At 32.5% G+C, this 23,354-nt stretch overlaps 2 protein-coding genes across 4 annotated transcripts; one reads left to right on the top strand and one right to left on the bottom strand.

Moving 5' to 3' along the window:
- The first annotated feature begins 1,503 nt into the window (after positions 1 to 1,503).
- LOC132739568 (beta-1,4-N-acetylgalactosaminyltransferase bre-4-like) lies at positions 1,504 to 10,641 on the top strand. Its single transcript, XM_060727294.1, has 6 exons — positions 1,504 to 1,588; positions 4,635 to 4,867; positions 6,832 to 7,019; positions 8,030 to 8,152; positions 8,922 to 9,020; positions 10,261 to 10,641. Exons 1-6 carry the CDS (start codon positions 1,564 to 1,566, stop codon positions 10,505 to 10,507), a joined length of 915 nt encoding a protein of 304 aa, XP_060583277.1. The 5' UTR covers positions 1,504 to 1,563; the 3' UTR covers positions 10,508 to 10,641.
- A 590-nt stretch (positions 10,642 to 11,231) lies between these two features.
- Positions 11,232 to 21,804, bottom strand: LOC132739569 (uncharacterized). Of its 3 annotated transcripts, none has more exons than XM_060727296.1 (11): positions 21,727 to 21,804; positions 19,573 to 19,692; positions 17,750 to 17,956; positions 17,156 to 17,306; positions 15,719 to 15,772; positions 15,054 to 15,143; positions 14,555 to 14,683; positions 13,880 to 14,047; positions 13,258 to 13,314; positions 12,739 to 12,796; positions 11,232 to 11,681 (listed from the first exon to the last, which is right to left on the bottom strand). In XM_060727296.1, exons 2-11 carry the CDS (start codon positions 19,577 to 19,579, stop codon positions 11,670 to 11,672), a joined length of 933 nt encoding a protein of 310 aa, XP_060583279.1. In that variant the 5' UTR covers positions 19,580 to 19,692; positions 21,727 to 21,804; the 3' UTR covers positions 11,232 to 11,669. The 3 variants fall into 3 exon arrangements, with proteins under 3 accessions (XP_060583279.1, XP_060583278.1, XP_060583280.1); XM_060727295.1 differs by lacking the exon at positions 15,719 to 15,772 and adding an exon at positions 15,611 to 15,667; XM_060727297.1 differs by lacking the exon at positions 15,719 to 15,772 and adding an exon at positions 15,611 to 15,667 and having other exon boundaries at positions 12,739 to 12,793.
- Between the last annotated feature and the right edge of the window lie 1,550 nt (positions 21,805 to 23,354).

Genomic DNA, 23,354 nt, shown 5'->3' with positions numbered 1-23,354 from the left:
TTGGCAATATGCGAATTACTTTCTGTGTTCACTTCACAATATTTTACTTTTTAATTCCTATTCTACATTTTCATGAAAATAAGCATAAATCTGGAAGCACGCTGCTATAATATCTTTATAAATGTTGTGCATGTAGTATTTTGCTATGGTACAGATTGGTATTGTTAGGCGATGTTGATATGAAAACTATTTTAGTGACCTGTCCATTGCAAACCATACTATATCACCAAACAGTATGTACATATTTTTTACTTACGAGGGTATGTTTTATACATATAACCCGCCCTGCTAACATATACGCTGATATAATATATCAAACTCCTCACAGTGATTACCTTCCTTTGCAAACTGATAAGGGGAGATCACTGCGTAGGAGATTGATAATATATCCGAGTTTGAAACAGAAGAATGAGATTCAAATCTTGCTCGGACCATAAATGGTCATAATGATAGATGTTTTAATGATATATTCGACCGCTCAAAATATACAAAAATGCATGCATGTAATATATTTAATTATTTAACCGAATGTCTGTCGAAATTTAAAAAAAATTATTCTCGGATCAAAAACGTCATTAAAGAATCCCTTTAACAATGTACACGCTTTCTTACATTGCACGGTATTCACGTGCGAAATGGATTACACGTGTCCATAACATACAGTAGTAATTGAGTGAATCGAAAGGATTTTTTTCTCAATATTTGTTTTCTATAAATAATTACTTTTTGCGACATATATTTTCATTCAATAGACTATTTTTGCTTACTTTACATTTTAAAAAAAGAGCCTTTTTGTAAATATATAATGCAATTTATTAAATGAGGGCATAAATAAAAACACAAACATAGTCTATGCCATCGTTCATCGATACAGATCCGAAAAAAAAGGAAGATCCTTCAGGTTTGTCAAACCTTTTGTTCACTTTACACAATTTATTGTGTTATTTCTGTGGAACGCGTGCAATAGTTTTGAAACGTGTACATGGCATACAGGGACAACGTAACACAAATATAAGCATAGATAATTCTAAGTATTCAAAGGCTATATTCGATACTATTTGGTATTTTAACCCGGTATTTAGACCAGATGAAGGAAATACGGTGAACAAAGTATCAACTTTTGTTTTCTTTAAAATGGACAAAACGGTTTCGTTCGTTTTTGCGATATCAGTTTTATTTCTGCAAAATTTGTTTAGTACTAGGGAAACTTTGACGTCAAGAATAAAATCACGGGATATTTGTCACGCACACAGATATATTGTTCCCATGGAGGCTTGGCGTCAAAAGGGGAAAACTATAATGTATATTCAACGTATATGTGAACAGGAAACAAAGAGCTTAAACAGCACGAGCAAGGTCAGGTAAGCTTTGTTTACATTTTTTGTCTTATTTTAGCAAGGGCGGCAACCCTTTTGTTCCTCTTTTTTCGTCAGAGAAGGGGGAAGGCCCCGGGTGACAGTGTTTCATTCACTGTCATGTTGGGTTCGGGCCACCGGTCACTTTCTTTAGAACCCATGATATTGATGTGTGTATGTGGTCTCATGGTCGGAATTCTGTAATAAAATGAACACGTTTCAATGGTGTTTTGGTACGGAACCGTTTTGTGCAAAATCTGAATGTTGAACTCGTAATAGGGAGTTTTCACTTTGTTATTACAGTTTAAAAAAAAAACAACCTAATAAGGACTTTTTCACTTTTCCTTTTTAAATGCACTTTGTAACTTCTAATAAGGTTTTTATACAAAGAACAAATAACAATTTTATTTCTCCTAATAAGTTTTTAAAACTTCAAATGAGTGTATGCAAAGTCCTTATTAGTAATATATATATAAATGTGAATCTTTGATGTTAAAATCGTGAATTTATGAAGTTAAATTTGTGAATTCACGAAGATGAAATCCGGAATTCATGAAGTTTAAATGCCCCCCACAAGTCTTTTGTATGTTTATGATAATTAATCAGGTCTAGGATTAACTTCATGATGTTTATGGACAGTCTGTAAATTTTTGGACGATCCATAATTTTACAGATTTTCTTATCTGTAAATTTACAGACATGAAGTAAGAAAAATAGTAGAAGTTTCATTAAAATTCAAAACCACAGGTTAAAATGAATAAGGTTACGTATTATATGAATAAATGTAACAGTATGATAAGATTCAGAACAATTTGATGACTTTCAATTTTCACTTTTAAAAAATATTTCAAAATCATCATGCAAAGATGAAACTCACCCCATTTCCTTTGTAAATATAAACAATCAATATAACAACTTTTCTTAAGCTGCGGATTTTAGTGTAAAACTAAAAACAGCAAATTTTACATTGAATATCTGTAAAATGGATTGAAAAATCTTAAAAATTCTAGATTATAAATTTATAAATTTAACAGTCCATAAATATCATGGAATCCTAGACCTGATTATGGTCTGCATTGTGTCCAGATAGTGTTTTTAATATGAAGTATTTGATTAATATATGCTATGTTACATACACTAGTCTACCATGTGATCTACCACGTGACAAAGAGAGAATACCTTGATGTTTTTTCTAGAACATTTTCCTCGTTTTAGACTTCACTTCTGGCAAACTGTTGCATTACTTTCAACGACATCAAACTATAAGAAATAAGGTACATGATATCATTTTTATGAACTCTTCTCAGGTGGATAACCATTAGAATTTCAATGTTTCTCTTTTTTGTATTTCATTCGAAAAAGCCTGTTTGAAAACATGTGATATAAAATATTTAACGGCGTTGCGACATATACCGGCGACACACACATCCCACTATGCATACTGTATTTTAATTGGGCAAGAGCCTTCACATGGTGGCCCAATATGTTTCTGTAGTGGGTCAGTGGCAAACCCTTTTTTGGATTTTGCATGTGGATTTTTTTTCAGTTTTATAAGAGTTATTGCCTTTGACTTAGTATGAATATGCAATTTCCAGCATGTTCATGCACAGCTTTAAAAGTATTTTACCAGTAGTCTGAAAGTTTACAAGGATGTTGGTCAGCATGTGTACTTATGCACCTTGGGGTTCGCTTGTGGATTTATTAAGTATTTGTAAAGTTCTTGTCCTTTACTTACTAAAAGATTTTTAGTTTTCAACTTGTGGCACATGTATGTCAAAAAATATTTGACCTAGAGTCATAAGATTGACAAAACAATGGTAGTGAGGGCACGCGTGTCCTATGGACACATTTTTAGCTCGACTATTCGAAGAATGTGGAGAGCTATTGCAGTCGCGTCGGCGTCCGTGTCCGCGTCTGCGTTGGTTAAAGTTTTTTGTAAAGTCAAATATCTCAATTATTGCTTGAGATATTCAATTGAAACTTACAATACTTATTCATAGTAACAGTGTTCATCAGTTTGACAAGTTGGATAACTCTGTCTGCAATATTTGCAGAATTATGTCCCTTTGAAACTTAGAAATTTTGGTTCAAGGTTAAAGGTCTTAAGAACTATCAAAGATATATACTTGAAACTTTACACATGTACTTAGGGTCATAACTGAAGGTCACATCTCAAGATCCATTACTTTGCCATGTATTTTGGCTGAATTATGCTCCCTTTTGTACTAAAATATCTCCTTTTCTTGGTTATGTTTTACATGCAAGTTTTGCATATCTCTGAAACTATTAAAGATACAAACTTGAAACTTCATATGTATATTTGTGGTCATAAATAATGATCACTGAACAGCACTCATATCTGTGTCACGTATTTAAACTGATTTATCTCCCCCTTTTTTACTTAGTCTCTTGGTTAATGTTTACATGTAAGTTTAACATATCTCAATTACTGTCAGAGATTTTGATTTGAAACTTCACATATGCATGCAGGGTCATAATTGTATGTCACTCACCAAGTTTCATAACAGTATCTTGCATTTAGGCTGATTTGTCTCCCCTTTTCTACTTAGTCTCTTGGTTAATGTTTACATGCAAGTTAACTATCAAAGATATTTATTTAAAACTTCAAATGTGCATTTAGGGTCATAAGTTACCAAGATCCATAATTCTATTTTGCATTTAGGCTGATTTTTCTCCCCTTTTTCAACTTAGAAATTCATGGTTAATTTTTTGCTTGTAAGCTGTTATCTCCAAAACTACTGAAGGGTTTGTGCCTTTTTAGGACACATTCATAATAATAAAGTAGTGATTTACTTGATACAACATCTTAATAACAAGCCTCTGTACCTTTTCGGACAATTCTATGTTTTCATAGGTAAACATTATTATACTCAATAAAACACCCTTGTGACAACTTTTTCGAATAGTCGAGCCTTACTGTCCTCCGACAGTTCTTGTCTAGCATTTATAATAGTTAACCACAAATAACGAAATCAAGGGGTCCGTCGAGATGCTTTGATCTGTTGTGTATGTGGCTTATTTTGGGGGGTTAAAAGACTCGAAGACCACCGAGACAATAAAGACATCCTACTCTAAATACATGTATATAAAAAGGTATTGCTGGTTTGGGGTCTTTTTCTAAATGCATTTTCAAAGCATTGTAGTATCGATAAACTTGTCTTCATTGATTGGAGTTTTTACACTGTGTTACCTCACATTGTTTAGAATTTTAGAATAAAGTTTTCTTCATTAAAAGTATTACAATGTTACATATTTCAGATCGTGTGTTTGTAGATATCAGTGGGGTAGATATGAAAACTGTAGAGAACGCGTTGACAGACACTGTAGCACCGGGAGGAAGGTATTTCCCGCCAAATTGCACATCAAAACAGAAGGTTGCTATAGTGATACCGTTCAGGGACCGTGACAAACATCTCAGGTTATTTCTACGTCACATGCATCCATTTCTGCAAAGACAACAGCTAGAATATAGAATATTTGTTATAGAATTGGTAAATATTTCATTAAGATAGAAATAGTATGTTTGAATGTATATGATTTCAATCCCCTACCGGTTTTATCACACAAAAATCAAAGATAAAGCCTATACCAATATGAAACTTGGTATACTTGCTTATCATGACAAGGTGCATTTTGTAAGAAAAGGGACATAATTTTGAAAGAGCTATGCCCATTTTTAACTTATTTGTTGTCAAAATTGCTTATTAGGTGGAATGATTTCATAACTGTTTAAGGTAAGATCATGTAACTTAGAATTCTTGATGATTGTGACAATGCACAGTTGTACGACTGCGGGCATTATCACTTAAGCAATAAGTTTAGGAGTATTTGCCGTTTTAGTTGGAATATTAATACATGTTGATTATCGTTAACAGACGATCGTTATCGCCGCATGCTTGTATATATTTCATCGGTCTACCTATCATCTATCAGTCCATACCAAACAATCTGGATTATGCCGTAACCTGCAATGTACAAAAGCTAGGTTATATGAATATAGGGATATATGGTATTGTGCGTGTCATTTATTTTTTGTTTTCATTCGTACACCCGTCTGTATGTCTTTTTATGCCCATATCCTTCCGTCCGAACATTGTCCGGTCCATAATTTTTCATTTGTGTATGGATTTTAAAATAGTTCAGTATAAATGTGAATCAAATTGGGACAATGTGCCATGTGCAACACCAAGTTAAAATAGTTTGGCATCAATGTGTAAGACATGACGATGCTGTGTTGCGTATAGGGGTCAAGTATCTAGTTCAAAGGTCAGGGTCACACATATATGTCAAACATGACGTGTGTGAATATATTGTCTTCTTAAAATTTGTACACATCATTGTCCTTCATGGAAGTACTTTGAAATAATTATGCATAAATATGCTGCTTATTTAGATGATATGCAATGAGTAAAATTTAGCTCAGCAGCTCAAAGGTCAAGTTTATACTTGCATGTCAAAAGTCGTGATATCACTGTACATTTATAGTCATGTCCAGTTCTTGTCTTTTTGTCATTCACTGAGAGCTTTTGTAATAACTTGCTTTAAGATATGGCCTTTTAAAACAATTCGTGATGAGTTTTTAGCTTAAAGATCAAGGTCATACTAGGACTTCTAAGTTTTACAGTTTCATAAAAGTACATTGATGATTACATCCAGTCAGCAGTTCTGTCATCCATTAATGCATTTTGAAATAACTTGTCATTTTTCTGAGGCACAATAGGAAATCTTTTTTCATTCAAAAGTCAGGTCGATAGTTTAAAAGATGATAGTTTTACATGGTCAAAATACTACATTGATGGTTGTATCTAGTCATATTTTTGTCATTATTCACAGATTAAAAAAGTAAATATATACTTAGGCTGCTTTATTCTTGAAACGCTCTTTTTACTGTAATCATGCAACTTTGATGAAAGTCAATATTAGAGTTCATTTACTTGGCCCTGCTTGCGGAGAATTTGTCTTGTTCCATTTAGAGAACTCTCTAGGTGAAGTTATTTGTCAACTGTCAAACAAGTCTGAGACAAGTTTAATTTTTGTCAATTTACATATTTGTTTGGGTTTAAGTCGAGAGTGAGACAATATTACACCGACCAGGAAGTGCATATTTCTTAAGCTATCGTTAAACATCGGCTCTTTCCGTATACTTCGGATAAGAGTATTTTGCAAATAGCAGAATAGCTGAGGAGATCAGATTGTTTCCAAAGGCGACCAGAGTTCATGGGACCTAGGTACCACGTGATCTCGTTACCACGTGACCTCAGATCAGCTCCCCATGTAATCGCGTGTCAGCTTTAATGATTTAAATAGAATGCCTGTCCGTCTGTTTTTTTACAAACATTATAAACAAAATGTATTACTTCGAAACACCCAGTTTCTTCCGTGAAGATTGGCGTTTTTTTTTTGTTTTTTTTTTTACTTTAAACCCAATGATAGCTTTTGCAACTTTGTCATTCAGGTACGTACGGTGAAGTTTAACCGAGCGATGCTTATGAACATTGGCTTTGTTGAGGCGTTGAAACTTGACAATTTTGATTGCTTTGTCTTTCACGACGTCGACTTACTTCCGGAAGATAACAGGATTCCATATTCGTGTGCACATATGCCGAGACACTTGTCTGTAGCTGTGGATAAATTCAAATACAAGTAAGCTCACGGATATTTATTGTATTGTATTGTATTGTTTGGTTATTTATTGACTAGTTTTCATGACAATTTAAACACTTATTACCATCCTAAACAGAAGTACAACGTTTTGAATAAATGGTGTGTGCGTGTGGGTGTGGGAGGGGGGTTCTTCAGCATCGGCACTGGATTTTTATGTAACTTGCTAGTAACATTGTCCATGGCTCAGAAGGTTGAAAATCAAGGCCACCACGGCCTTTAGTCAGACAATAATCTATGTAACTAGATCATGTTTAAAGGCACATAAAGCCTCTGAAACGGATAAATCTTTCCTTATTAAGAAAGGGCAAACATGAATTTTAGTATGTTTAAATAATGGCCTACGAGCCTGCATGTAAGAGGCTTATTACCTACAGAAAAAGGCGCTGAATGTTAAATCATTCGTCATAAAAGTAACAAAATGTAAACAAAGTAGTATTTGACTACCATACCAAATGATTAATCTCTATAACTGAACTTATTCTTAGAAAGAAGCAGGCGTAACATATGATGCAGGTGAATGGTCAGTGAGAAACCTGCTGGAAACTGTAACAGGGCACCAAAAACAAAAATTTATCAGGAAAAAAGTATTTCTGGGGAATTATGGTCCTTTCAGCCTACAGTCCTAAGATTCGAGGTGTAAGTTGGTCATGAATAGGAGATGAACCTTTTTGATTGAATAGTCATATCTCGATGTTCCAGCTTTACTAGTGGAGGAAGACCTCAGGTGCCCTTCAGTGTTTATTTCAGGCACGAACGGGCACTGAGTAGAACCATCGACGTTCCGTTAGCTAGCTGGATAGCTTCCTAACATGAAAGAACCCAAAGCTCCTGTCGGGATTCGTACCCACAGAGGTCAAGGGCAAGTGTTTTAAATTTTACCTAATTGGTTTCCATGAGGAAGTCATACATGTTTCACATACCATCTTTAGTGATACGTAATCTTTGCCCTTAAAGGAACAAACCTATTTCCGACTTATTTCTATTTTTAGATTACCATATCAGGATATTTTGGGCGGAATTTGTGCATTGTCAACTGAACATTTTAAGAAAGTGAACGGGATGTCAAATATATTCTTTGGATGGGGTGGTGAAGATGATGATTTCCGAACAAGGTTTTATTTCCATTTTTATATTGCAATCTTTATTATTTGTATGCCCCTATAATTATTTACCCGCCCGTCCGTCCGGGTGTATGTCCATCCGTCTGTATGGCCCAAACCGGCAAGTTGGATTTATCTTAAGTTCTACCTGTACCCATGGCTTCATAATTTACACACTTACGAATCAGTACAATGTACATTATATTGACAAGGTAATTAACTAAAGCATCCATTTTCCCAAGCTATAGACCTTTTCAGCGCATTAGAAATGGATATGGTTAACCTTAATCGGCAAGTTGGATATAGTCTATTAATGTTTGGAAAGTGATACCTACTATTGTGTTCCAACGTTTTATGTAGTAAGGGGTCACTGGGGTCAATGTCACTGTTGTGAAATATTAAAATATACGATTTTGCTCATACAGCCTTTATTTTTAAACTGATGTCTTTCTTCGGGTTTAGATAGGGACCATTTGGATCAATGGGTCAAGGTCACCAATTTAAAAAATAGATTACATACCTCAGTTGGATCTTTACATTTTTGTTGAGATTGGAGTCGATGGGTTCAAGGTCAATATCTTGCCAAATACGTTTTCGTTATTATTATTTAAATGGCAGGTGAAACAGGATTGGCTACCACTTCAACTTTAATATTTGTTCATTGTAACAATTAACCTAAGGACAATTTATTTTTCATAATTACCTTGATGCTGGACATATATGAACATGTTTAACTTACCATGTTCATATGTTATTTATAAATGATCTGTATATTTTTCAGAGTATATGCAAAGAAGTTAGTTGTTGTTCGACCATCAGTAAAGGTTGCAAGATACACAATGATCAAGCATGTAAGAGATCATGTAAAAAACAAAGAACGGTAATTCTAGTATATCATTTTACTTCTAGCAGTCATCCACACAAGAGGTACATGTCCCTATGTTTGAGAAATTATTAAAATGCGCTCGTTCCGTGCATCCAAATCACGGAGGAGGGGCGCAGGTGAGGCGTATAGAGATCAAATGTCAGAGGCATGCTATATGAAATCTGTGACCCGCTCCTTTAATCAAATGGGAGTTTTCAAATAAGCAAGTGCATATAAAATGGTTGTTTCTGATGCGTTTTGTAACTCACTTCGTAACAATTTCCAAAGAAAGTAATTTTTGAACTCCATTATTTAATTAAAACACATGCTAAGATATAAATAATAAATATATATTCCTTCATTGGGGCGTACAGCGTTCGTAATAATGTTTTGTTCTAGTAGATTTTAGTATTTGCTACAAAAAATTGAGATCTCCCACATGGTTACAACTTCAAGGTTATGTAAAATTCTTTCTTGGTTTGTTGTACATACTACGAGTATCAGAGTAAGTTTAGACAAAAACGACCAGGGAGTTAACTAGTACAATACAGAATACGGAGGCGGGTACGAGTTATGTTCCCTGTTGTGAAGAAATATTCTCTCGGTGGGCTATATTCGATAGGTCTAGCCTATTGGAGTATATTAAATTATACGAATATTTTTTTATTTGGAAAATAAATATAATGAAGGCCGAATAATACACATATTTGTGCCTTTTTCAAATGATTTCTTTTATACCATACATGATCTGTCCAGTAATGGTTAATGGCCTATGATTCATCGACAACTGAAATAAATAGTGAGAAAATATGATGTTCGAGATTAAATGATGATGTTATGAAATTGTCTTATATTTATTGATATTAATGTTTTTGAAGTGTATACAGAGTTTGTTAAGACGGATATTGTACATAAAGGAGTTAACACGTGTATAAAGGCATTTAACAATTGGCATTTGTCACCATTTTTATACTTGTTTTTCCCCCATCTTCTATGTGCAGCAATACTTATTCAGCATTTGACATTTTGCTTTCAATGGTAAGCAATTTGCATTTTGCAATTAGCATGGTCGAATCACTTTCTGAAGCAATAAACTTTGCCATTGATTGCAAATGGCTGTGGCCATTTTCCATCCTTACAAACATTGGTCGTTTTACAACGAATGATCATTGGATACGAGTAATATCTATTTAGTTGAAAATAATACTCTTTTACCGGGTTATCCGGTAACTAATACACTTACTTTTTTTTTCAGAGTGTGTTTACTTAAATCAACAAAAACGCGCATGCGCAAAGATGGCCTTTCAAATTTGAAATACAGAGTAAGGCAACTTAAGCTTCTTCCATTGTACACGTTGGTTCTTGTTTCAATTAACCAAACAGAGCAACTAAGAGCTGACGAAGAATTATATGATATTCATAAACAGTGTCTGAACTCAACGGAAACAATGAAATTAGATATAGCGAAAAAGGCGCAACCTCCTTCAAATAAGACCACGTGACCACAGTGGGTGTAGAGAATTACCTGTCACTGTAAATGAAATTGTTAACAAGTTATGTCTGTAAGTTCTTTTTTTTATTGTTGTTATGTTTTATTTTCTAGAAAAGAAATAAATATTAAGGTAAATAACCCCTTCTTTGATATTCATTTATTTTATTATTATTTTATTTTACCATTATTGTTATTATTCATTATTATTATTATCATTATTATTATTATCATTATTATCATTATTGTCATTATTATTATTATTATTATTATTTTGGTTGTAGGATTTTAAGTCACACTGTCAGTATAAAGGTCATATGACAACTTCTCAGCCTTATCTGTGAAGGAGGATCCGTGAATTATTTCAGCCACGAGCGGGGTACCCGAGTCAAACCACAGGCATTCCGTCAGATACCTGTAAATCTTTAGCATGAATGAATATAAAAGTACATCAATAACTTTAAATGTATTTGATTTCGTCCATTAACTATAAAGGCACTGCCAGAGACATATAATATAGCTCCATGGCAACCAATATTAACCTTTTAGTTTATGCTTCGGACAAGTCCGTGTGTTTTTTTTATTCCCTACGATTATTGTAACCACGTGACCATGTCACGTGCTTAATGATACAATTCTTATATTTGAAAATATTGCGTAAATATTAAAGTATGCCACGGGCGATATGATTTAAAACTGAACCAAATCAAATAAAACACAAGTAATATTTAGTGTTTTTATTCCTACAATACTGTGTTTACAGAACATTGAATATATATATAGAAGTATGTAAAATATAAGTTAAATAACCGGATAGGTTATGTACAAACAACGATGAAATTTTAAAATCTTGTAATTTCTAACGTACCAATTTAAATCAAATTCAATCGATTGGATGGGGTTTCTTCTTTGAAAGATGACGACCGAAGACGCACGGATAGTTACGAAATCAACCGATTGTATGCAAAACTTATATAGTATGCTTCTAAAATATCCAAGTCGTTGTAAACAACAAATAGTTGACATGATTACAGTGACATAACAAGTATCTGTGACGTATTTGTACATTTTCACTTCCTGTCACGTGCAGTCGTTCATCGAAATTGAGCTTTGTTTAAATTCCAACACCTAATTAACATCTGCTAACAAGTCACGAACATCTCAGGACAAAACCGTCAATACTTTGTCTGTAATTGAAAAATATTCAATAAAAACGTTATAATTTCTTGCAAATTAATCGATTTGTCATTGAACTAAAAATACACATAAAGGTCTCGTTAAAAATGTTCGAATATATAAAGGTTAAATTCAGTTATAACAACTTTAGACTTCCTTTTTCTAATGAATGGCCATTTTTTAAATCTAAAAAACCAAGATAGAATTAGTTCACAAAGTGCCCTTAAACTCAAGTTAAGTGTCACACTTAAAGGCACAATATGCCTCCTAAATGTTTTTGTTTTTAATTCATTTTGGTGTATTTTCAAAGAATCAAAAAGATTACATCATTGGCAAATTGCCTGAATGTTGTTTTTTTGGCAATTAGTACAGTTATAGTGTAATAATATTTTGTATGGAAGTCAAAACACTACTTGACGAATTATTGCACATCTACCGCTCTTTTTTATAATAATAGCCATTTATTTTGCATAAGTCATGCAGTACAAATTTTGTGATAAATACTGCATAATCAGCCATTAATTGCATATCACATGTAAATCATTTTTTTGAATTGTTAATAATTTTACTTTTCTTAAAAATCTTAACATTTTTCTCAAGGTAGATTTTCTTGAAATATTTTGTCTCACCTGGAGGCATGTATGTTTAAGATACAATTTTAGTATGTATTCATTATTGAAGAGCCTGTAACTCAAACTTTTTATGGTTTTATATCATATATATGATGCTCAAATTAAGATTTATCAATTTTGTAAAAGTTCCAAAAAAGCATTATTTATAAAGATATTACCAAATTTATCATTTCATGTAAATAAAGGGAGGTAATCGGAAATTAAGTCAAATTTTTCAATAAGAAATGAATGCATATATTTTAATGATTACATATAATGTGGACAAATATTTGCAGTGCATATTTTACATATTTTCGATGTCTGAAAATAGTTTTAGAAGCATAATTATATACATATATAAAATTTCACTTAAATGTGGTAACAACCTTAATTACAACATACAGGATCTTTAAGATAAATCTACAATGTGATAAACTGGGTAAAAAACAATCCTTACATTTCTCCATAGGTATTGGTCCCTGCCTTGGCGACTCCCATGAACTCCAGGCCTACTGCTTGAAATATTAAAAAAAAAAATTAAAAAACGGGAACTGATAAATGACTTTCAAATTGCTTATTCTGGCAAACATAAATTCTTTTATGTTAAAGAAATTTCATTTTCAATTTCGGTGTTACATTAGGAAAATGTGTCACATGCAAACTTGGAAACTTGGAAAGGTGAAGGTTATACTTGGATGTTAGAATAGTACATAAATGTTTGTGTCTGGTCTTATCTTTATCAATTGTCCATGGCTTTATGAAATAATTGGGCACACTAATGTTCCTATCTTTTTGAAACACTCTTTTCCTTGTAACAATGCCTTTGCTGTACACCATGGTCCTCTACTAGGCTCTGCTTTTTTCGGTGGGTGCATTCGTCTGATTTCAACGACAGGTATTGGCAACAGTATAAATCTTACTAAATTATCTTTCGTTTCGTTTGATACTGAATATTAAAAAAACGTATTTTTATTACCTAAGATACTCCTCTGAGTTCGTCACTGAGTTTCGAGATACCCAATCTCGTGTGTATCTGAAATAATGTGAGATAATAATTAGTTTCCGTGACTGTTCGAGAATTTCCGTCACACATCGGCCTGATATATGTGATACATTTCTTTAGGCATGCAGGCTTGGTTCTAAAGCCGTGTTTCAATATTATTATTGATGGCTATAGAGACTCTGAATACAGATTCTTTGTTGTTTTTTGGGGTTTTCCTTTCTTGAATTCAATTGAAGATACGTGGAGCATACTCTCAGAGCCCCTAACAATTAGGTGCGAACCTTTACTAAACTGTCATTGATATAGAGGTGAAAATAGAAAATGAAGCATCTATAATAGTTACTTTGAAACTCAGTGGAAGTCTTGTGAACCACTTTTCAAATAATCACAAATAATGCAAAACCAATGGAAATAGATATACAGATACAGCTCAACCGGAAACTTACGTCACATTCCGTCAAACCTCGGCGGATAAGCGGATGGTATTCAAAGCTTCACATTGAATCGTGTATATTTATCTTAAAAGGTCTCTAGCCTTCTTCTCTCCTTAAACTATCAAATTAAAGAATTACTAAAAGTCTTGCATCAAACTTACGGTTTTCCGTTAGTTTCAGAAACATCGTCATAACTTTTGCTGTTTCCAAACCTTCTCGTGTTGTCAAAAAGACGATCGTCTCCTTGCCTCTGATACGTCGGTAGATACATTGGATTGCTAAGCCGGGAACCACGTTCTGTTTCTCGGTCTCGTAAATCACGTGGGTTGCTATTAATAGATTTTTTAAACATAGAATCACCTAAACCTGAAAATCACTCCAGTAAGTTTCCAAGATGGTATTTGATTTGACCTCACCAATGATCGGATTTCATCAACTTGTTACATGAAGTATATGAGAAGAATGCTAAAGTAAAAAAATAATCGTGCAATAGAATAAACCTATTAGCCATTTATTCGAAAATGTCGATTTTCAACTAATCTTAAAACAATGGTCCTTTCTTAATATTTACCTATGCATGAATTCTAACCAATTAATGTAGGGTATGTTGAGGACGAGTGAAATTAACTACTTTTGAAATCTCGTTTGTCATTTTAAGATATTTTATTTTGCACATTAAACATCTGCAATATCCGGTGTAGATAAGTAAGCGTCTGTTTGACTGGGATCAACAGACACCTTGTCAACATTACCCACGGAATTTAACGATGTTGACCGAAGTTATGGTAAGATTTACTCAAATATTTAATACGACCATGTTGATATCATTAGCTCACCGTTTTTCCGGAGAATCAGCTAGGTCATCGTAACTTCTACTTCTGCTTGATCGTTTTCTTCTATTATCCAAATGATCATAGTCCTGTCTGGGTGAGTACTTGCGATTATCTACGCTCCTTTCATATGATCTGAAATTTATAAAAAAAAACCGAAAATTAGAAATGCTTCTTTAAGCTATTCGACATAAAGGAATCGCGTGCGTACGAAAACCTACGGAAGCCTGTATGGGGAACCTGAATGAATAGAGGATGGACAATCGCAACAATTCGGTTCATATGTTACTGACAAAGGGTTGTAAATGTACAATTTCAATTTTATGTATATCATGATTAAATGTTTAAAAAATTGATTAAGCTGCCAAGAGTGAGACCAAACTGTACAAAATACTAGTTAACCTGGCTAAATAATAAAAACAGGGTACGTTAAAATCTTTTAGGTATTAAAATAATAGTTTTGTTAATAACCTTGCAAATAAATAGAAGCGTTCCAGATACTTACTGATATCCGTAGTCATAAGGGGGAGGTAACGCAGTTTGTGGATATCTTGTGTACATTTCCATATCTATCGTAGAAGGTCCGTCAAGGCCCCTGAAAGTAGTTCAAAACCTGATAAAATATGAGTGTTCAAAACTGTCGGCAAAAATCCTATGCAAACAAAGAAAATGAATACTTTACAAAGCCACTTAGTGACTTTAACAACGATTCTTAGTCTTTTTTAGTGGCTTTAACGACACTCAGTTAGCAAAAAGAACGTCAAAGCGGACATTTCGGTGCAAAATATGACTTTTAAGGTAAGTTGTCCATTTTTTTTTCAATTACAAATAAGTAAATAGAAAGTGAATACTATAATAGTCTTTGGACAATGGTCCAAGACAAAAGGATCGTATATATAACGCCTGAAAGTACGACAGGTGGACATGAAAACGGTTTCTTCCTATTTTCAGTTGCGCTTTACCATAAGATTTCAAATGACACACTAAACACAATGAACGTAATTGCCTATAGTAATAGGTAATGACGTCATACACTGATGAAAGGGTAACTAGCTTAAATACCTTCTGCGTTGTTCGTGCTTCCTATCATTGGCCCACATTTGTACTAACCGCTCCCGCCTGAAAAAGAGCACAATAAAAACGTTTCTAACTTTGTTTCAAACAGCATACCTGTATTCTGGTCCTCGACGCTCTTCTCTTATGCTCTCCCAAAACTCACGCCGCCTGAAAATCACATAGAAACACAAACATACAGAGTCTGGATCTCTTAATTTGTCGTCTGCTGTCAAACGTTAACTTACACGTCATTCATTAAGAGTATGAATGATATTTGCAAAACAAATGTCCCTTTGCGCATTTGAGTTTTCTGTTAAGTTTGTGTTCTATAATAATGTCAACAAAATGTGTTGTGAATCGATGACAAATGCAAAGTTACAAAACAAAACGACATATATTTGCTTCTAAGATATGTTTTTTCAACCTTATAATAAATTTATTAAATGAAATTGTTAAACGATTATTGCTTCAAATTTAGAATCGTGGCCAGTCTGAGAAGAGATAGAGTCAATTACACGATAGATAAAATAGTATTTTGAACGACCATGACATATTAAAACAACAACAAAATATAGATAGATAAATAAATAAATAAATAAATAACAATAATACACAACCGCGAAACTATCAAATTTGGTATTATTAAGACATCTTATTTTTCCTTTATTCTAACTTTTGTCGCAGAATAATTTTCGATTCAGAGCTCCATTTTTTGTTCAATAATGCTTAAATAATGTGTAAAGGGCATGCTTAATTGCCAAAAGAGCAAAAGAAGTGCAAAAGAAGCAAAAAATCTGTTCATCTATATGGCTATTGATAGCTTCTTTAATTCTTTAACAATATACAAACAATAAGAAGTTATTGAGAAATGAAAATGATAGCATTTCGGATGGTGCACAAAACTACGTATTTACTGTCAGTGAATTGTAAAATTGTTGTTCATATTGTGATTAAAATGATTACAGAATACCAAGAATGAAAGATATTTGTCGGTATATTTTATAAAAAGCGATTAAGGCATTCGTAGAATCATCGCCAAACCAACGAAAATAGTACTGGAATGAAATCTGTTCGGACACACTTCATTCTGTTTACTTTCAATATTCATGATATTAAACAAGATAGATTTTCTATGTTACAAATATTTTAAGAAACGACGATAGGATTATGAAACCACATAACTAACTTAATAAAATATTTCATCAAACATATTCTTTTTTGCGTAGACTCATTTGTTAAGCCTTATGTAAAGGTACTGCAATTTGATGATATATACAACCGATTTGTTGAAAATAAAATTGAACGAAAAAGAAACCAGCTTTGGCTGAAAAAAAACAAACTTTATACTCGCACATATGACTTGACTGTATTAAATTTTGAAGGTATTACAATTGATTCATTATTCAAACTAAATTTTGATGCATTTTGAAAGTTCTTTAAGGACATTCTTAATTCTCAGAACCAAAGTTAAGACTTTATCTATAGAACTGCGGCTCAAATATTATCTCAGGTAATTTTCTGAAAGCAGACGATTCGAATAAATTTACTCACTCTCTGCGCCTGCGCCGATCACGTAACACAATGACGACAATCATGACGATCAAGGCAATAACAATCAATCCTGCAATCCCACAAACCACTCCGATTATAATCTTTGATGTATCGTCCAGCGTTTTCTCTGACGGAGTTTGTTCTGGTTGGTCTGCGTGGAAAAGTAGATTTTACATAAAACATTCACCATCTTTCGGACTAGTCTGAAATTTCGTTACAGTTCGACATTTCCCGTGTCTTATTGTCAAAAATCGTCGAACTGACATTGAGCAAAAATGATCCAGAAAATTGAAAGCTTTGCCAAATATACAAATATTCTGGAAACGGTTAGTAACTAATTTGGTCTTACTAACATTTTTATCCATGAAAACCTTTTAACTTTTTAATTTTTCTGTCTTATGGATTTGTACTGCTTTGTGCAGCGCATTCAAAGTTCAAGGATTTTCAACAACTAAATGAAAACAAAAGCTAGCTGGTCAGATTGACGCATTTGCAGGTTAACCTGGCTCTAGATTGGTGACAAAGACTAGTGACTTTCTGTATAGCAAGATGGATGAAAACAGTTATTACTCGTATATTATCAATAAACATTACCTGTGCAATATGGCTTGGAACTGTAACTCCATTGACCATTGGTTAAACAGGAGAACGAAGACGAGCCTACAAGCCGTAATCCGGACACACATGATACGGTGACATCTGTACCGGGTGATAATGAGTACGTGTTCGGTATCAGATCATATACATTATCTTTGGTTATAATGGCGGTGTCCTGAGTGTGTGAACTTAACGGTGCACAGTCTGGAAAAAAGAGTAAGAAATACTTAGATGTGTGAGCCACTGAAAAAGAAGTACAAAATATATATATTTTACTGTCCTTAGAATATTTAAGTCAATGATTTTAACTTCCAATCTTTGTATGTTGTCTTATCACATTACAATATGAATTAAAAGGTCAAACGTTCCTTTGCGTGCTTGACGTTACATGTATAATAACGACACTAAAATTGTAAGTTAACAAAGAATGGTGAAAAATGTGAAAATTTGTTTAAAAAATCATTACACCATTTTTCAGTGCTTTCAGCACTTTGATTAATTAATACACTGTGCTGTTTCTTCAACAAGTTATTTCATCCAGGTGCCAACACATATATGTTCAAATATAGAGACAAGACATGCAATCTATTCGACTTTTCAGCAATCAAAGTAAAGTCCATGTATGATAATTTTTACTTAGTTTGTCAAAAAAATAAACCCTACCCACAATCTTGATCACTTTAATATGTATTATTTCTTTATTGTCATCTAGTAATCAAATACAGTACATGTATGCATGATTATTTCTATTATGTACAAAGATACCCTTCCCCATACCCCTCTTCAGGCGCACCCAAGAAAAAAAAATAATTAGGTATCTAAACGACTGAATCATTATCGTAAAAATCTCAAGTAACTCCTATAAATATGTAAGAAATTTTGAAATTCATTCATGGGTGTAACTCGAATGTTCGTCACAGTCAATGATGCATTGGGTGTTACATATAAAAACGAGGCAGTTTTTATAATCACGATATTAAATACACATTATAGGATTTTTTAGTTACAATCTGAATTTATTTTCTGTCACGGTTTGATTAAAGTCCTCGTTGTTAGATATGGACGGATTAAAAGAAAAATCAAGTCTGTATATACGTATATGTGCACAAGAATAGCTTTATACGTAATTACCTGACGTACGGACGATGTGAAGACGCTGTAGCTCTTGTTATATAGCGTCAAATTTGATAATTTATATAACTTACATTATTACATATCCAGTATTTTGCCAGATGTGTTCTTCGACCAATATCGCTCAAAAGTAAATATTTAAACAAAAATCTGTTGTTTTATCATACTCTATGAAATAGTCTAGGCCTTTAAAATTGATCAAACGGCTGATTTTAGTGTTTAAAATGCAATTAACTTACGACTAAGGCTAAAGATGTTTTAAAATTCAATATATCAAACGTTGTATTGTTAAACAGAATCGATTAAATTAAAATCTTGCTAATGTCAATATATTGTTTTCAGTTCTGAGTTAATCTTAAAACTGTAAATAAATCGTGCATATGTTAAAGTAATATCGCATAAGCGTGCTTATTTCAATAAATTTCATATTTGTAAATACCAATCGAAACGCTTAATTAATTAGAATTTATTTGGAAACAAAATAATAAAGATTGGTTTGGTGGGAGGACAGATGTTCAATCCAAATTCCAGGAGTCTGTAGCACCCACTGTGTCCCTCAGCAATGCCTGAGAGGGCCGGGCGAACTCTCACTATTAAAGCTGAAACGTTAAATTTTAATTCATGTATCAGTGTAAGCTAAATAGCATGCTATTTAGAGATAAAAAAACTTCGGGTAACAAATAACTTACTTGGCATAGTGGCAGATCCTATCCTGGACTAGTTTCCGAAATACAAGAAAATATCTTCTTTATGAAGTATAAACTTCAAAGTTGAAGAGCTTTTTGTCCTGGACGCTTTTTAGAGCAAACCTTCAACAGGAAAGTACAAAAGACAATATTAATATCAAATTCTTTACACTTATGCTCTCATTTTAGGTAAAGTTTATATAATATAATTCACTTTATAAATATGTTATAAATAGAGCCTAAACTGTATCTGTCAAACTTCATTAAATCTCAGTAAAAATGAGATGTTTTTACAGATAAAAAAAATTATTCCGCATCAATGCATATAATAGTTGTTCAAAGATAAAAACCAATACCTGTGTTAAATTAGCAAAGTTTACATAAAACAATAAACAAAAGAAAAAATAAGAAAAATGTAAATACATGTATCATATAAATGTAAAAAATAATATAAATAATTTCCTTTTCTAATCTCACGTTTTTATACAAAATCTATCATAAGAGTATATCTTAAATGTAAGTTTAATATACTTCAGAGGTCACTGTTTTATATAAGTCCGTCAATGCACCAGTGCAAAATTATAAAAAGGACAAAATTCGGTCGAGACAAAATCAGGATAATCAAAATTAATACGCCCGGACTATTTCTTGAGGGCATTTTTCGTATATTTCTTGTACAAATTGTAAACAATACGCCTCGGTCGTTTCACCATATAAATTCAATTAAAAGATTTACTTCATTTAACAGGAGAAATTGACATAATATATTTACTTCAGCATATTTATTTCAGCAATATTAGTTTAACGTAAAGTAATTGAAATATTTCATTTAATAATTCATGATCCTTCACACAATGCTATGACTAGCACACCAGAAATTTCTTTTTTGTTAAGACTAAATAAAATTCATTTAATAGGATTTACTTTAATTAAATGACTTTAATGCTTGATTACAATAAGGCTTCAAAATTAAGTATTTGCTGGGTCTTGGGTTATTGGGGGCGTTGTGAAAGAGACACAAATAACAACATGACAGCCGCCTGAATTGTCTGGTGATATAGAGAATGGAAATTCAAGAAAACGGCTTGAATTTAATAAAATTTATTACATTTTATTTTTTTTGTCTGACATTGTTTTTTTTTTTTAGTAACGAGGTATATTATAGGTTACTAACTATTACGATTTTTCCATTAATTTGAACGCACTTCCGATCTGAGATAGCTGAAATGATGTGTCAAAGCTTCCGATTTTTTCCTGTGTATTATCAAGATCTTATCTTGCCCATTACTTTATTAATATTAAACTTTTAACGATAAATGTTGAATATTTTCGGGTCCTTTCTTATATTTCATGTAGAATAATATTTCATAAAACTTTTATAGCATAGGAAATAGTTTATTTACCGATTTTCCCTTACCATTTAAAAATTTTATGCATGTTATTGTAAAGACATATTTTGTATCTACGTGCGTGCGTGTATGCGCACGTTGGCGAGCACGTGCATATGTGTGTCTGCGTGCGTTTTGTTGAGGGTATGTGGCATCTGTGAATGTCCACAATGATATAATATTATGTTTCATGGTTACTTTCAATTAAATTTGCTTATTGTTTTAAACTAAAGATTTTTGAATGTCAATAAAGGCATTCTGTCTGTCCTTCATATTCATGTACGGACATATTATATGTACAAACTATGCGGGTACAGTGATCATACAAAAGAATAATATTAAGAATTCTATGGTTATCATGTCAACATATCTATATTTATACGGGAAGAAAAAAAGTAAAATTATCTTCCTGTTTTCCCCTATCTTTTTACATTAAACTTCAAATTGTTAAATTCAACAGTCAGAGACAATCAGACAATTTCTAATTACAAGATTAGTTTTTACATTCTATCTTTTGTAAAAAAAATATAAAAAAGAAACAAACATTGAAACATTTGAAGCATGTTTCTTAGTTCATATAAGTTCATTCACTGATAATAGATAAATATTACATGTTAATTGATGCATGGATGTAAAATACGCGTACGAGAGCATTATACATGTATATTATTTCATTATCAAAAAATCAATAATAATTAAATGTCTTTGATTTACATAGATGATTTATATTATGTAAATTATTTAAGGGAAACAATATAAATATACTTACAAAATTTCGTCTGACAAATTAGAAATTAAACGTCCATTCAACATCGAAATCTATGTCTTGCCACGCACCACTGTTTTGAGTAAATACCCACTTTACGATTAAAATAGTATACCCAGGATGCAACTGGATCATAGGTGAGCAAATCTATTTATAGTAGCAAGCAACTAATATTAATGATATATAATTTGGTAGGGTGCTTTTTTGGAATACCGATAGGACCATAGCCCAGCCTGACAGTGCCGTGATTAAACTAACAAACGAAAACGATATTTTGTGAAGGAGTTTTAAGTTTTGATAATGTTAGATGCTTATCACGTAAAAGAAGTATAGCGTTTAATTTAGAATAATTTGTCATAAAAGTAGAGAAATATAGATGAAATGCTGTTGTTGTTTTTTTTGCCATCAATTCAAAATGCCAAAAATTCTATTACTTTACTAATGGCAACCCCCGACCCCACACACACTCACACACAAAAAACAACAAACAACAGCACCCCCCCCCTCCCTAAAGAAAAAAAATAACCAAAAACGCTCACACTACACACAAACGCACGCACAATGTAGTTTCGTGCAGATTGCTAATTATTATTCTCATGACCAGCTTCAAACAAACAAAGATTTCAATTATGTTGTTGTTATTTCATTAGTTTCGAAGTATATAATGACAGATTTCGTCGTTTTTTTATTCTAGCTGGCAGTATTTCATAATAACTGATGTTTATACACAAACTGAACTTAGTTTTCCCTGTACATAATTATACTCATTATCATTATATGGTACTTCTTAACTTGTAAAAGAAAAAAAGAAAAAAAAACAACAATAAACAAAAGAACAGGAATTTCTTTCATGTACATAAAGTTAGTTCCCTATTCCTTATTCCTTATTCCTTTTTCGAATAAGGAATAAGGAATCAGTTCCTTATTCCTTTTTCGAATAAGGAATAGGGAACTAGTTCCTGATTCCTTATTCAAATCTAAATAAGGAACAGCAGAATTAGTATTTAATTAAAATAAAATTTATACCTCATTCAAATCATTGCATAAAGAATCTGCATAAATTATTTTGAAAAAAAATCGAATAAGGAATAGGGAACCAGTTCCTTATTCCTTATTCATCTCCGAATAAGGAACAGAAGTAAATACGTAAAGAAAAGACACCAGTTGCAATTATTTTTGATAAATCTGCATTAGAATTGCAAGGATCAATCATAAAAATCATGAAATAAAGCATTAGCATAAAAATATTTTGGAAAAAAAATGTTCAGGTTCATTCGACTCCGAATAAGGAACAGAAAGAATTACGTAAAGAAAGAAAGCAGTTGCAATTATTATTGATAAATCTGCATTAGAATTGCAAGGATCAATCATTAAAATATTTTTATGCTAATGCTTTATTTCATGATTTTTATGATTGATCCTTGCAATTATAATGCAGATTTATCAAAAATAACTGCAACTGGTGTCTTTCTTTACGTATTTCCTTCTGTTCCTTATTCGGAGTTGAATAAGGAATAAGGAACTGGTTCCCTATTCCTTATTTGACTTTAACATTTTTTTCAAAAAAAAATTATGTAGATGCTTTATTTCATGGTTTTAATGATTGATCCTTGCAATTCTAATGCAGATTT

This window comes from Ruditapes philippinarum, unplaced genomic scaffold (assembly GCF_026571515.1).
Source record: "Ruditapes philippinarum isolate M1 unplaced genomic scaffold, ASM2657151v2 ctg3695_1_1_1_1, whole genome shotgun sequence".
Taxonomy (NCBI): domain Eukaryota; kingdom Metazoa; phylum Mollusca; class Bivalvia; order Venerida; family Veneridae; genus Ruditapes; species Ruditapes philippinarum.
This window is presented reverse-complemented; position numbering and strand designations above follow the sequence as displayed.